At 44.3% G+C, this 12,894-nt stretch overlaps 2 protein-coding genes across 2 annotated transcripts in view; both read left to right on the top strand.

Moving 5' to 3' along the window:
- The window catches only part of LOC118938921 (uncharacterized), a 52,098-nt gene that overhangs the window by 24,739 nt on the left and 14,465 nt on the right, over positions 1–12,894 (top strand). The gene's annotated exons all lie outside the window — the stretch shown is intronic.
- On the top strand, positions 8,408–9,984 carry LOC149978090 (uncharacterized). Its single transcript, XM_090200274.1, has 3 exons — positions 8,408–8,886; positions 9,163–9,693; positions 9,815–9,984. The coding sequence occupies exons 1-3, from the start codon at positions 8,451–8,453 to the stop codon at positions 9,982–9,984; spliced, it is 1,137 nt and encodes a 378-aa protein (XP_090056400.1). The 5' UTR covers positions 8,408–8,450.

The following is a 12,894-nucleotide window of genomic DNA, read 5'->3' as shown; positions in this document are numbered from 1 at the left end:
CTAGTGTTACCAGTGTGCTGGAGTTTCATTTCCACTCATGTTCAACAAACCTACAGGGAATGGGAGAGAACCAAAAAGTTGTATTTAATGTAATTCAACATCAATGCTGACAGGAGGGAACATTTCAGTTGGAGCATGTCCAGGTTTCTATGGCTGTGTTTAGACAGCCCAATTCAGATCTTTTTTTTAGTAATTCAGGGATGCAAACTGAAGAGGGCCCAAAAAGGTGAAACATTCTAAAGTATCCACAATAGGGGGAAGGCAGGTTTTAAATAATTAAACAACAAAGACTATGATCTACATTATCAGTCTCTGTGTGTAAAATAAAACGTGGTTAATGTGAACCTATCTCACTGCTAAAAAATGTGTAGAAAGCAATCCAACGTTATTTGTTGCCATGACTTTACTGCATATGACACTCAAGTCTTGACGCCTGATTTTCACCCAATTCTCTCATTCTGAAAATGAATCACAACGTTACTGTAGAGGGAAAACATTAGTTCATAGATAGTTAGTTCGTTAACATTTCACACAGATTGCCAAGGTCCAGTAAGCAACTACGTTAACAATATCACTTGAGGAACGGCAAGAAGTCGTATACCAGTTAATACTATAGCGAGTTGTTTCGTTTACTAACGTTAGCTTATCCGATGTTGTAACGTTCCTGTTAGCTAGTTGTCTGACTTCATTACCCAGCTAATTCTCACACCATCAACTCAATTATTTGATCAGCTAAATTGGATAGTGTTGCTCAACATTTCTCTGGCTAGCTAACGCGGAGAATTCAATCCAACTAGCAAGGTACTTGGTGCTGAAATACTTGGTAATTTCAGCACCAGGGACAACAGCGAAATCGGCAAAGCGAGATCTGTCATTCAGCACCACATGACAGTAGACAGCGGCCATCTCATGTGAAGTTGGCACTGGGGAAATCCCATGTAATGAGAAACGAGGCCTAGGAGGCAAAAAGACTGAAGGAAAAGACTCCCACAGAAATTCTATGCTAAACTGTTCTGCCACATTCATTTCAAATGTTACATCTTTCGATTTGTAAATAATAGCTGACAAATTTACGGTTTTTACTTTTTAATTACCGTTTATATTTTTGTTTTTTCCTACTCAACTTTTTCACTCCGGACGCTTTATCTGGACACGGTTCGTCAGGACCTCCAACAGCCGAAGCTAAGTAGTAACATTAACATGATGCCTTCTAATTGCAGTCGCTGTACTCGCCTTACGGCGAGGATAGCTGTGCTACAAGCCCAGCTTCAGACGCAATCGCTAGGCAAGGGTAATTTCAGTGTAGGAAAGGATGAAACAGCGTCTGTGCCACCAGTAAGTACAGATAGTAGTATAAATCCCCTGGCACAGTCCCCGCAGCCGGACAACTTTCTCACGGTTTCTGGAAGGAAATGCTGTAGGAACGCTCAACCGGTGTCGCTCATTCAGCCGACAGAAACTTTCAACCGGTTTTCCCCATTAAGCAGCGGGTCGGAGTCAGAGGCCGAGTCTTCTCTGGTCTCTACTCCTCCCGTTACGGGGTCTGAGACGCCGAAGCTTCCCACCATTAGCTCTGACAAATTGAAAACTCTAGTCATTGGCGACTCCATTACCCGCAGTATTAGACTTGAGAATCATCCAGCGATCATACACTGTTTACCGGGGGGCAGGGCTACCGACGTTAAGGCTAATCTGAAGATGGTGCTGGCTAAAGCTAAAACTGGCGAGTGTAGAGAGTATAGAGATATTGTTATCCACGTCGGCACCAACGATGTTAGGATGAAACAGTCAGAGATCACCAAGCGCAACATAGCTTCTGCGTGTAAATCAGCTAGAAAGATGTGTCGGCATCGAGTAATTGTCTCTGGCCCCCTCCCAGTTAGGGGGAGTGATGAGCTCTACAGCAGAGTCTCACAACTCAATCGCTGGTTGAAAACTGTTTTCTGCCCCTCCCAAAAGATAGAATTTGTAGATAATTGGCCCTCTTTCTGGGACTCACCCACAAACAGGACCAAGCCTGACCTGCTGAGGAGTGACGGACTCCATCCTAGCTGGAGGGGTGCTCTCATTTTATCTACCAACATAGACAGGGCTCTAACTCCTCTAGCTCCACAATGAAATAGGGTGCAGGCCAGGCAGCAGGCTGTTAGCCAGCCTGCCAGCATAGTGGAGTCTGCCACTAGCACAGTCAGTGTAGTCAGCTCAGCTATCACCATTGAGACCGTGTCTGTGCCTCGACCTAGGTTGGGCAAAACTAAACATGGCGGTGTTCGCTTTAGCAATCTCACTAGGATAAAGACCACCTCCATTCCTGTCATTATTGAAAGAGATCATGATACCTCACATCTCAAAATAGGGCTACTTAATGTTAGATCCCTTACTTCAAAGGCAATTATAGTCAATGAACTAATCACTGATCATAATCTTGATGTGATTGGCCTGACTGAAACATGGCTTAAGCCTGATGAATTTACTGTGTTAAATGAGGCCTCACCTCCTGGCTACACTAGTGACCATATCCCCCGTGCATCCCGCAAAGGCGGAGGTGTTGCTAACATTTACGATAGCAAATTTCAATTTACAAAAAAAAAAATGACGTTTTCGTCTTTTGAGCTTCTAGTCATGAAATCTATGCAGCCTACTCAATCACTTTTTATAGCTACTGTTTACAGGCCTCCTGGGCCATATACAGCGTTCCTCACTGAGTTCCCTGAATTCCTATCGGACCTTGTAGTCATAGCGGATAATATTCTAATTTTTGGTGACTTTAATATTCACATGGAAAAGTCCACAGACCCACTCCAAAAGGCTTTCGGAGCCATCATCGACTCAGTGGGTTTTGTCCAACATGTCTCTGGACCCACTCACTGTCACAGTCATACGCTGGACCTAGTTTTGTCCCATGGAATAAATGTTGTGGATCTTAATGTTTTTCCTCATAATCCTGGACTATCGGACCACCATTTTATTACGTTTGCAATTGCAACAAATAATCTGCTCAGACCCCAACCAAGGATCATCAAAAGTCGTGCTATAAATTCACAGACAACACAAAGATTCCTTGATGTCCTTCCAGATTCCCTCTGTCTACCCAAGGACGCCAGAGGACAAAAATCAGTTAACCACCTAACTGAGGAACTCAACTTAACCTTGCGCAATACCCTAGATGCAGTTGCACCCCTAAAAACTAAAAACATTTCTCATAAGAAACTAGCTCCCTGGTACACAGAAAATACCCGAGCTCTGAAGCAAGCTTCCAGAAAATTGGAACGGAAATGGCGACACACCAAACTGGAAGTCTTCCGACTAGATTGGAAAGACAGTACTGTGCAGTACCGAAGAGCCCTTACAGCTGCTCGATCATCCTATTTTTCTAACTTAATTGAGGAAAATAAGAACAATCCGAAATTCCTTTTTGATACTGTCGCAAAGCTAACTAAAAAGCAGCATTCCCCAAGAGAGGATGACTTTCACTTTAGCAGTGATAAATTCATGAACTTCTTTGAGGAAAAGATTATGATTATTAGAAAGCAAATTACGGACTCTTCCTTAAATCTGCGTATTCCTTCAAAGCTCAGTTGTCCTGAGTCTGCACAACTCTGCCAGGACCTAGGATCAAGAGAGACACTCAAGTGTTTTAGTACTATATCTCTTGACACAATGATGAAAATAATCATGGCCTCTAAACCTTCAAGCTGCATACTGGACCCTATTCCAACTAAACTACTGAAAGAGCTGCTTCCTGTGCTTGGCCCTCCTATGTTGAACATAATAAACGGCTCTCTATCCACCGGATGTGTACCAAACTCACTAAAAGTGGCAGTAATAAAGCCTCTCTTGAAAAAGCCAAACCTTGACCCAGAAAATATAAAAAACTATCGGCCTATATCGAATCTTCCATTCCTCTCAAAAATTTTAGAAAAGGCTGTTGCGCAACAACTCACTGCCTTCCTGAAGACAAACAATGTATACGAAATGCTTCAGTCTGGTTTTAGACCCCATCATAGCACTGAGACGGCACTTGTGAAGGTGGTAAATGACATTTTAATGGCATCGGACCGAGGCTCTGCATCTGTCCTCGTGCTCCTAGACCTTAGTGCTGCTTTTGATACCATCGATCACCACATTCTTTTGGAGAGATTGGAAACCCAAATTGGTCTACACGGACAAGTTCTGGCCTGGTTTAGATCTTATCTGTCGGAAAGATATCAGTTTGTCTCTGTGAATGGTCTGTCCTCTGACAAATCAACTGTAAATTTCGGTGTTCCTCAAGGTTCCGTTTTAGGACCACTATTGTTTTCACTATATATTTTACCTCTTGGGGATGTTATTCGAAAACATAATGTTAACTTTCACTGCTATGCGGATGACACACAGCTGTACATTTCAATTAAACATGGTGAAGCCCCAAAATTGCCCTTGCTAGAAGAATGTGTTTCAGACATAAGGAAGTGGATGGCTGCAAACTTTCTACTTTTAAACTCGGACAAAACAGAGATGCTTGTTCTAGGTCCCAAGAAACAAAGAGATCTTCTGTTGAATCTGACAATTAATCTTAATGGTTGTACAGTCGTCTCAAATAAAACTGTGAAGGACCTCGGCGTTACTCTGGACCCTGATCTCTCTTTTGAAGAACATATCAAGACCATTTCAAGGACAGCTTTTTTCCATCTACGTAACATTGCAAAAATCAGGAACTTTCTGTCCAAAAATGATGCAGAAAAATTAATCCATGCTTTTGTCACTTCCAGGTTAGACTACTGCAATGCTCTACTCTCCGGCTACCCGGATAAAGCACTAAATAAACTTCAGTTAGTGCTAAATACGGCTGCTAGAATCCTGACTAGAACCAAAAAATTTGATCATATTACTCCAGTGCTAGCCTCTCTACACTGGCTTCCTGTCAAAGCAAGGGCTGATTTCAAGGTTTTACTGCTAACCTACAAAGCATTACATGGGCTTGCTCCTATCTATCTCTGTGATTTGGTCCTGCCGTACATACCTACACGTACGCTACGGTCACAAGACGCAGGCCTCCTAATTGTCCCTAGAATTTTTAAGCAAACAGCTGGAGGCAGGGCTTTCTCCTATAGAGCTCCATTTTTATGGAACGGTCTGCCTACCCATGTCAGAGACGCAAACTCGGTCTCAACCTTTAAGTCTCTACTGAAGACTCATCTCTTCAGTGGGTCATATGATTGAGTGTAGTCTGGCCCAGGAGTGGGAGGGTGAACGGAAAGGCTCTGGAGCAACGAACCACCCTTGCTGTCTCTGCCTGGCCGGTTCCCCTCTTTCCACTGGGATTCTCTGCCTCTAACCCTATTACAGGGGCTGAGTCACTGGCTTTACTGGGGCTCTCTCATGCCGTCCCTGGAGGGGGTGCGTCACCTGAGTGGGTTGAGTCACTGATGTGGTCATCCTGTCTGGGTTGGCGCCCCCCCCCCCCCCCCTTAAGTTGTGCCGTGGCGGAGGTCTTTGTGGGCTATACTCAGCCTTGTCTCAGGATGGTATGTTGGTGGTTGAAGATATCCCTCTAGTGGTGTGGGGGCTGTGCTTTGGCAAAGTGGGTGGGGTTATATCCTTCCTGTTTGGCCCTGTCCGGGGGTGTCCTCGGAGTGGGCCACAGTGTCTCCTGACCCCTCCTGTCTCAGCCTCCAGTATTTATGCTGCAGTAGTTTATGTGTCGGGGGGCTAGGGTCAGTTTGTTATATCTGGAGTACTTCTCCTGTCCTATTCGGTGTCCTGTGTGAATCTAAGTGTGCGTTCTCTAATTCTCTCCTTCTCTCTTTCTCTCTCTCGGAGGACCTGAGCCCTAGGACCATGCCCCAGGACTACCTGACATGATGACTCCTTGCTGTCCCCAGTCCACCTGGCTGTGCTGCTGCTCCAGTTTCAACTGTTCTGCCTTATTATTATTCAACCATGCTGATCATTTATGAACATTTGAACATCTTGGCCATGTTCTGTTATAATCTCCACCCGGCACAGCCAGAAGAGGACTGGCCATCCCACATATGCTCTCTCTAATTCTCTCTTTCTTTCTCTCTCTCGGAGGACCTGAGCCCTAGGACCATGCCCCAGGAATACCTGACATGATGACTCTTTGCTGTCCCCAGTCCACCTGACTGTGCTGCTGCTCCAGTTTCAACTATTCTGCCTTATTATTATTCGACCATGCTGGTCATTTATGAACATTTGAACATCTTGACCATGTTTTGTTATAATCTCCACCCGGCACAGCCAGAAGAGGACTGGCCACCCCACATAGCCTGGTTCCTCTCTAGGTTTCTTCCTAGGTTTTGGCCTTTCTAGGGAGTTTTTCCTAGCCACCGTGCTTCTTCACCTGCATTGCTTGCTGTTTGGGGTTTTAGGCTGGGTTTCTGTACAGCACTTTGAGATATCAGCTGATGTACGAAGGGCTATATAAAATAAATTTGATTTGATTTGATTTGATTTGCAAATAAGTTAAACTGATTAATCAAACTACACTGTACAGCTTTAGTGTGTGTGTGCATCATAGGTACAACTGTAAGCAATTCCGTTCTCAAATGTCTGTTTAATGTGAGAAACAAAATGAAAAACAACTGTTAGACTATTACAATGCGGACTGTCATGCATTTTTATATTACCAACAAGACAACGAAGTGATGGTCTCTACGCACATGGAGACATTTATAGTATACTTCCCCCACCCAGCAAAAGTTCCCACGCTGAGCGATACTTTTTTACTAAGCAATTATGCATATAATCCAAGTCATACGTTTAGTGTCATTCCTACTCTTATTTTTAACCAATTAGCGTTGCAAGTGTACCTTGTCTCAATTCAGAGCTCGGAAATATTGGAATAACGTGCTTAAGAGGACTGACACAACAGGATAACACAACAACCACATTTTCAATTGACAATCATTGCTTTAAATAGTTACGGTTAATAGATTTGTATAGGCATTGGTAAACAATTAATTTCACTTGTAAACCAAGGTTTAATTAGTAGGTCTAAGCAACATGCAGCTGGATATTCGCGTCATGAATCGAAACAGGTTCCAATCCTCATGTATGCACATTATGACAAAATAAAGAGCTTAATCTTCACGACATAAAGACATAGAAGCATACCCATTTATAAAGGTTCTACACATTCCATTTCTCCATAGCAATAGAATGTAAACATTCTATTTCGTGCCAAACATTGCCTACAACTCAATTCTAAGTGCAGCATATTGGACGACTCCACAGTAATTGATCATTCGTGACTTTAACTTATCCCTGTTATCTCTAGAGCATCTCGTATATCTATAGCGCTGCGTTTCTACCCCATTTTACCATGGATAGGGTTTGCTGCATTCCGGAGTTCACTTATGGTCCCACAAAGGTAATCTTTGGAGATATTCATTTTAGCATACTGTAAATACCTGTGCACAATGTGCATAACAAAGCATCATTATTGTCATTCTCTTCAAAGGAATTCTGTAGAAGCAGCCTTTATTTTCAGACTCTGCAAGCCTGCTGGGAGGAAACATATTACAATAAACAGGTAAGATTCATCCAAAAAAAGCCATAAACAACAGAAAGAGAGTTGTATTTCAAGACAGTTTAGAGAAGATGGTCATAAGAGTTCTTAATAACACTTGCAAATTGTGATGCATGAACAGTTGTGAAATGTTGTGAGAGGCCCTTCAGAATGCACATGATATGGTATTTCGTGGCACTTGTTCACACCTTACCTCATCTTGCAGAAGAAGATCATGGTCCACTATCTGCTGCTCCAGAGTCAAGGCCAGGTGCCGCACCATGTCACCACGGAGCACATGAGCGGCTGGCTGGTGTCTCAGGGCAAAAAATCACTTAGGGAGAGGTGAGTACCACGTCATCACTCACCTTCACTGCCATTCCCTGCCACCAGCAGCACTCCAAGAGGTGTGGGTAAAATAAACAACAGAAAAATCGGAAGCCAGGAAAGTTGAATTGCTCTGTGTTTTATTTGAAGGGTGTGGAAGGAAACCCTGGAGGAGGGGAATGACCTCGCTCGGCTGGTAAGACAATGAGAGTTAGACACATACTACAAGGCAGTGAGCTCTTTACTAGCCTTTCAACAACTAGTTAGTACAGCAGAATCGATATGTTGTGAAATTTCACTAATCGGACTTCCTGTTTCCTACGGCAGACCTGGGAAGTCAACACTTGCCTAAAAATGATAGACATAGAGCACGAGGCTGTCTGCAAGCTCCGCCGCTCCTTGCACCCCACCTCGTCAGCTGACATGTGAGTTCCATGTACTGCCCTGCATATGACTTGATCCATTTATCTACACATCTGTAACTATGCAGAAACAGACTAAGACAGTGTTCTCTGTGAGCACATTGCGCATCGTTTAGCTTTGTCTTCTCCTTTTTGTTGATTTCAGCGACCCTAAGGTCCACAGCATTGTGGAAAGAGCTGTAAGGAGCATTATGGGCGAGCTGTCCAATGAGCCCCGTAGCAACCTGCTCAGCCCATCCCAGGTGGTTGTGGAGGTGGTGCCCAGGCTCCTCCTGGCCCTGTGGCTTCAGCCAGAGGAAGGCCATTCAGGGCACCCAATCCTAATAAGCGGGATGGCCGTGGGCATGGTGGCGGCCGTAGTGGAGAAGCTCTCCAGCATGTTAAAGGCCCCTTCTCCTCAAATCCCTTTCTCCCGCGCTGCGGCTTTTGAATCTGTCTGGTCAATCCTCGGGAGAATCAGTCAGTCCTTCTCCACGGATGACCTCCAGAGCCCATTTTATGTGAGATCTGTCTGTGCCTTTGTGGCTGACGAGGTACAGAGCTGCTTCCAGCCCCCTGCAGCCAACTTACCAGTCCTCCCTGTCGTCGCCGCGGCCATCTCCACCACACCTCCAGACATCCTAGCAGGTGAGTAGCAATGATAGAGAGCACTCTGACAGATGCCTGTTGTGATGACATCTCGGTGACTTGAAGTAGTAGAGCTCATCAGGATTGTTGTTGTCACTCCTAACACAGAGGCAGACCCGGCTTCTTCCCACATGGAGGTTGTGAATATCAACGCTAACACAGAGGCAGACCAGGATTCAGCCCACCTGGAGGTTGTGGACATCACCGCTAACATAGAGGCAGACCAGGCGTCTTCCCACTTGGAGGTAGTGGACATCACCTCTAGCATAGAGGCAGACCAGGCGTCTTCCCACCTGGAGGTTGTGGACATCACCGCTAACATAGAGGCAGACTCTGCTTCTTCCCACCTTGAGGTTGTGGACATCACCCATAACACACAGGCAGACTCTGCTTCTTCCCACCTTGAGGTTGTGGACATCACCCATAACACACAGGCAGACACGGCATCTTCCCACTTGGAGGTTGTGGACATAACACGTAAGGCAGAGGCAGACCCAGCTAATTCACACCTGGAGGTTCAGGACATCACCCCTAAGACACAGCAAGATCCAGCTTCTTCCCACCTTGAGGTTGTGAACATCACCCGTAACAAAGAGGCAGATCCGGCTTCTTTCCACCTAAATGTTGTGGACATCACCCTTAACAGAGAGGCAGATCCGGCTTCTTTCCACCTGAATGTTGTGGAAATCACCCCTAATAGAGAGGCAGAGCCCATCTCTTCCCTCTTGGAGGTTGTGGATGTCACACCTGAAGAAAGGACTCTCAAGATGGCCGTCTTCGCCACTCTGGCAACTGACATCCAAGCAGGTGAGTAACACTGACAGGTGCCGTTTGTCATGACATCTTAGTAGAACCTTTCAACTGGCCAGTGTTTAGAACCTACGGTTTGCACTTGTTTACATTCTGTCCCTCTTTTCTCCCTTTCCAGAGGATGTTGCTGTGGTCATCCCAGATGTCACCCCACACGTCACCAAGGATGTGACACTGGATGTTCCATGCAGAGCTGCATGCAAAGGGAAAGTCCGCCGATTTTTTTTCAGGCTTTGGAGGGCAGTGTGCTGCTGCGCCTTCCACAAGGAAGAGGAGGAACAACATTAGTTATTCATCAGACCTTCAGAAATGGGATTGAACCATAGACCATTAAATTATTTGGATTCAATTCTGCTTTTCCTGTTTACTACTTAATTTCAGAACATTTCTATAAACTTTCACTTTGCAAGTGTGGAGTAGGTTGTGTAAATAAGTGGGAATTTTTATGTTTTTAATAATGTACTTACTACATGTCAAGAAAAGAAGTAGTATTTGACAACAACAAAACGGAGGGAGCTCAACCAACGTTGAGTTGAGGTGCAACCAAAACCTTTAATCATCATAGAAAACGAAAAAGAGAAACTCTTGCGCACTATAAAAAATGCATTTTTAATTCAAGCAAGATTAAAAGATGAACATTTTGGCCTAGTCTATAACGATATGCCCAGTAAAAGGGTGACCCAGACTCACCCTGGTTCTTGAGGGTTGCAGACAGTGAAAAGATATCATTAAGTAAATGGGACTTTTCAAATCTTGAATAAAAATCTTTAATGAACATAAATGTAAATACAACTGACTTGAGGATCAGAGCAGGCTGGCTGACTGGCTAGCCCTGAAGGCCCTCTGCCTCTACCTCTGTGTGGTTCATCTCAGCCAAGAGGTTGTGTGGGTTGTCTTTCTCTGTGGGTGTGAATCACTGACCTCTCCTTCGTCCTGTCCGTTGGCCTGATCAGAAGGCTTGTCATCTCTTTCCTTGCTCACATGAGCAGGAGGAATGGCATCTGGGGTAACCTCCTCTATCTAACGCCTCTTCTTTCTGTCTGTGTTCGACTGAGGTCACTCGTTCGCTCTCCCTGGGTGTTTGATTGTTCCTCCTCCTGTGTCTTTGTGAGCTTGGAGGGAGATATCCTGTTCTGGCTACCTCTTTAGGGGTGTGCACCTTAAATCTCTTTCGGTTTGTTGTGGGGTTCGGTTGTTTTGGGGAGAGTCTGAAGTTCGATCTTTAGCAATGAGTGTGGGGGCTGTCCCCCTCCCTCCCAAAGTGTAATGACTGCGATGATGAAAAGTAGGAGGAGCCACCGAGACATGTGATGAGGGCAAGGAAGATCACTCTGCAAGGACGGGATAGGACACATCACAACACTGCTGCTCATTCATATTCAAACCCACCTCAGACTATGCACACAAACATGGATGCACACACTCATTGGCGCACGCCCCCACACACACACACAATGAACTTACCTAAACATATCACATCATGTCACCCACTTCTCCTCCATCCCACTACCTAGTCTCCAGTACCTAGTCCACACGCGCCACAACCCACTCGTCTGGTGAAAAGAGGTGAAATGAAGGTAGTAGGAAAAGGGAATTCCACAGTAGCTATGCTGAACAAAAATCTAAACGCAACATGTGAAGTGTTGGTCCCATGTTTCATGAGCAGAATTGAAAGATCCCAGAAGTTTTCCATACGCACAAAAAGCTTATTTCTCTCATGTTTTATGCAGAAATTTGTTTACATCCTTGTTAGCATTTCTCCTTTGCCAAGATAATCCATCCACCTGACAGGTGTGGCATATCAAGAAGATGATTAAACAGCATGATCATTACACAGGTGCACCTTGTGCTGGAGACAAAAAAAAGCCACTCTAAAATATGCAGTTTTGTCACACAACACAATGCCACAGATGCCGCTCAAGTTGAGGGAATGTGCAATTGGCATGCTGACTGCAGGAATGTCTACTAACAATTAGTGTTTTGCCAAATAAAGGTGTGTGAGGCTCTTTTTGATAAAATTGATTGACAGACATGACCACATCAGCTCTGTGCTGTCACCAAGTGGGGACTAATGTTCATTACAATAATAGTTAGAATCGTCATCACAATAATAATGCCAATACAGGAAAACAACAACACCAACTCCTTAAAACAACAGTTGTTGAGACAAATAACCTTTCACTTAGCAGATGGTTATTGTTAAAAGTAGTGCTGCACTCGACAAATGTCATTTGAGATGCCCCTATAATTTGAGATGCCCCTAAAATGGATAGAGCTGGGTCGACGAACTCGGAACACACCACAGGAACCACCGCAAGCCAATCACTATGGAGATGACCATGGAACTCTCCAGCAGTGTCCTCTTAGATGGAACATCTCCTGGGAATCTTGAGTAGTTCTTAAGTTCTAAACAGAGTGCAGCTGCAACCAAACTCACCAAGTCTGTTTTACCCTGCTTATAGAGCCCCATGGCTGGGTGTTTTTTAAGCTCCACACCCTCAGCTGACTCCTGGTCTCCCTGAAGCTTCCTTTTGATCATCAGGATGACAAGGCCCAGTAGCACGCAGGCACATGCATCCAGAGGCAGCACCACACCTAAGAGTGAAAGAGAGACTCCAATTGGACTCCAGACTCCAGCCTGGTCTCATTGACTAACATAGAAACAACAGTAACATAGAAAATGTAAATCTGGGTACCGAGACACTACGATTTCGTATTATATGTTATGTTTGGTATGGATATATAATAGTTACTTAAGACAAAAATGAAAGACGGGTGGTTCGTCAGGGTGGATGGGTTGGCATATAACACAAATGTCTAGCAACCCAAAGGTTGTGAGTTTGAATCTCATCACGGCCAACTTGAGAATTTTAGCTAACTAGAAACTTTTTAACTACTTATTAATTTGTAGCTATTTTTTCAAATACTTAGCATGTTAGCTAATCCCTTCCCCTAACACTAACCTTAACCCTTTTAGCTAATCCTTCCCCTAACCCTAACCTTTACCCTGTAACCTAACTCCTAAACATAACCCTACACCCTAACCTAACTAATGTTAGCTAACTAGCTAACATTAGCCACCTAGCTAGAATTCTTATCATACGTTTCGCAAATTTGTAATATATTGTACATTTAGCAAATTTATAACATACAGTATAATATGAATTGTAATTCGTAACATGTTATAAAAAATGGGTG

The sequence above is a fragment of the Oncorhynchus mykiss genome, chromosome 15 (assembly GCF_057628025.1).
Source record: "Oncorhynchus mykiss isolate SJ-2025 chromosome 15, ASM5762802v1, whole genome shotgun sequence".
Taxonomy (NCBI): domain Eukaryota; kingdom Metazoa; phylum Chordata; class Actinopteri; order Salmoniformes; family Salmonidae; genus Oncorhynchus; species Oncorhynchus mykiss.
Note: the sequence above shows the minus strand (reverse complement) of the source record. Positions and strands in the feature narration are given on the sequence as shown.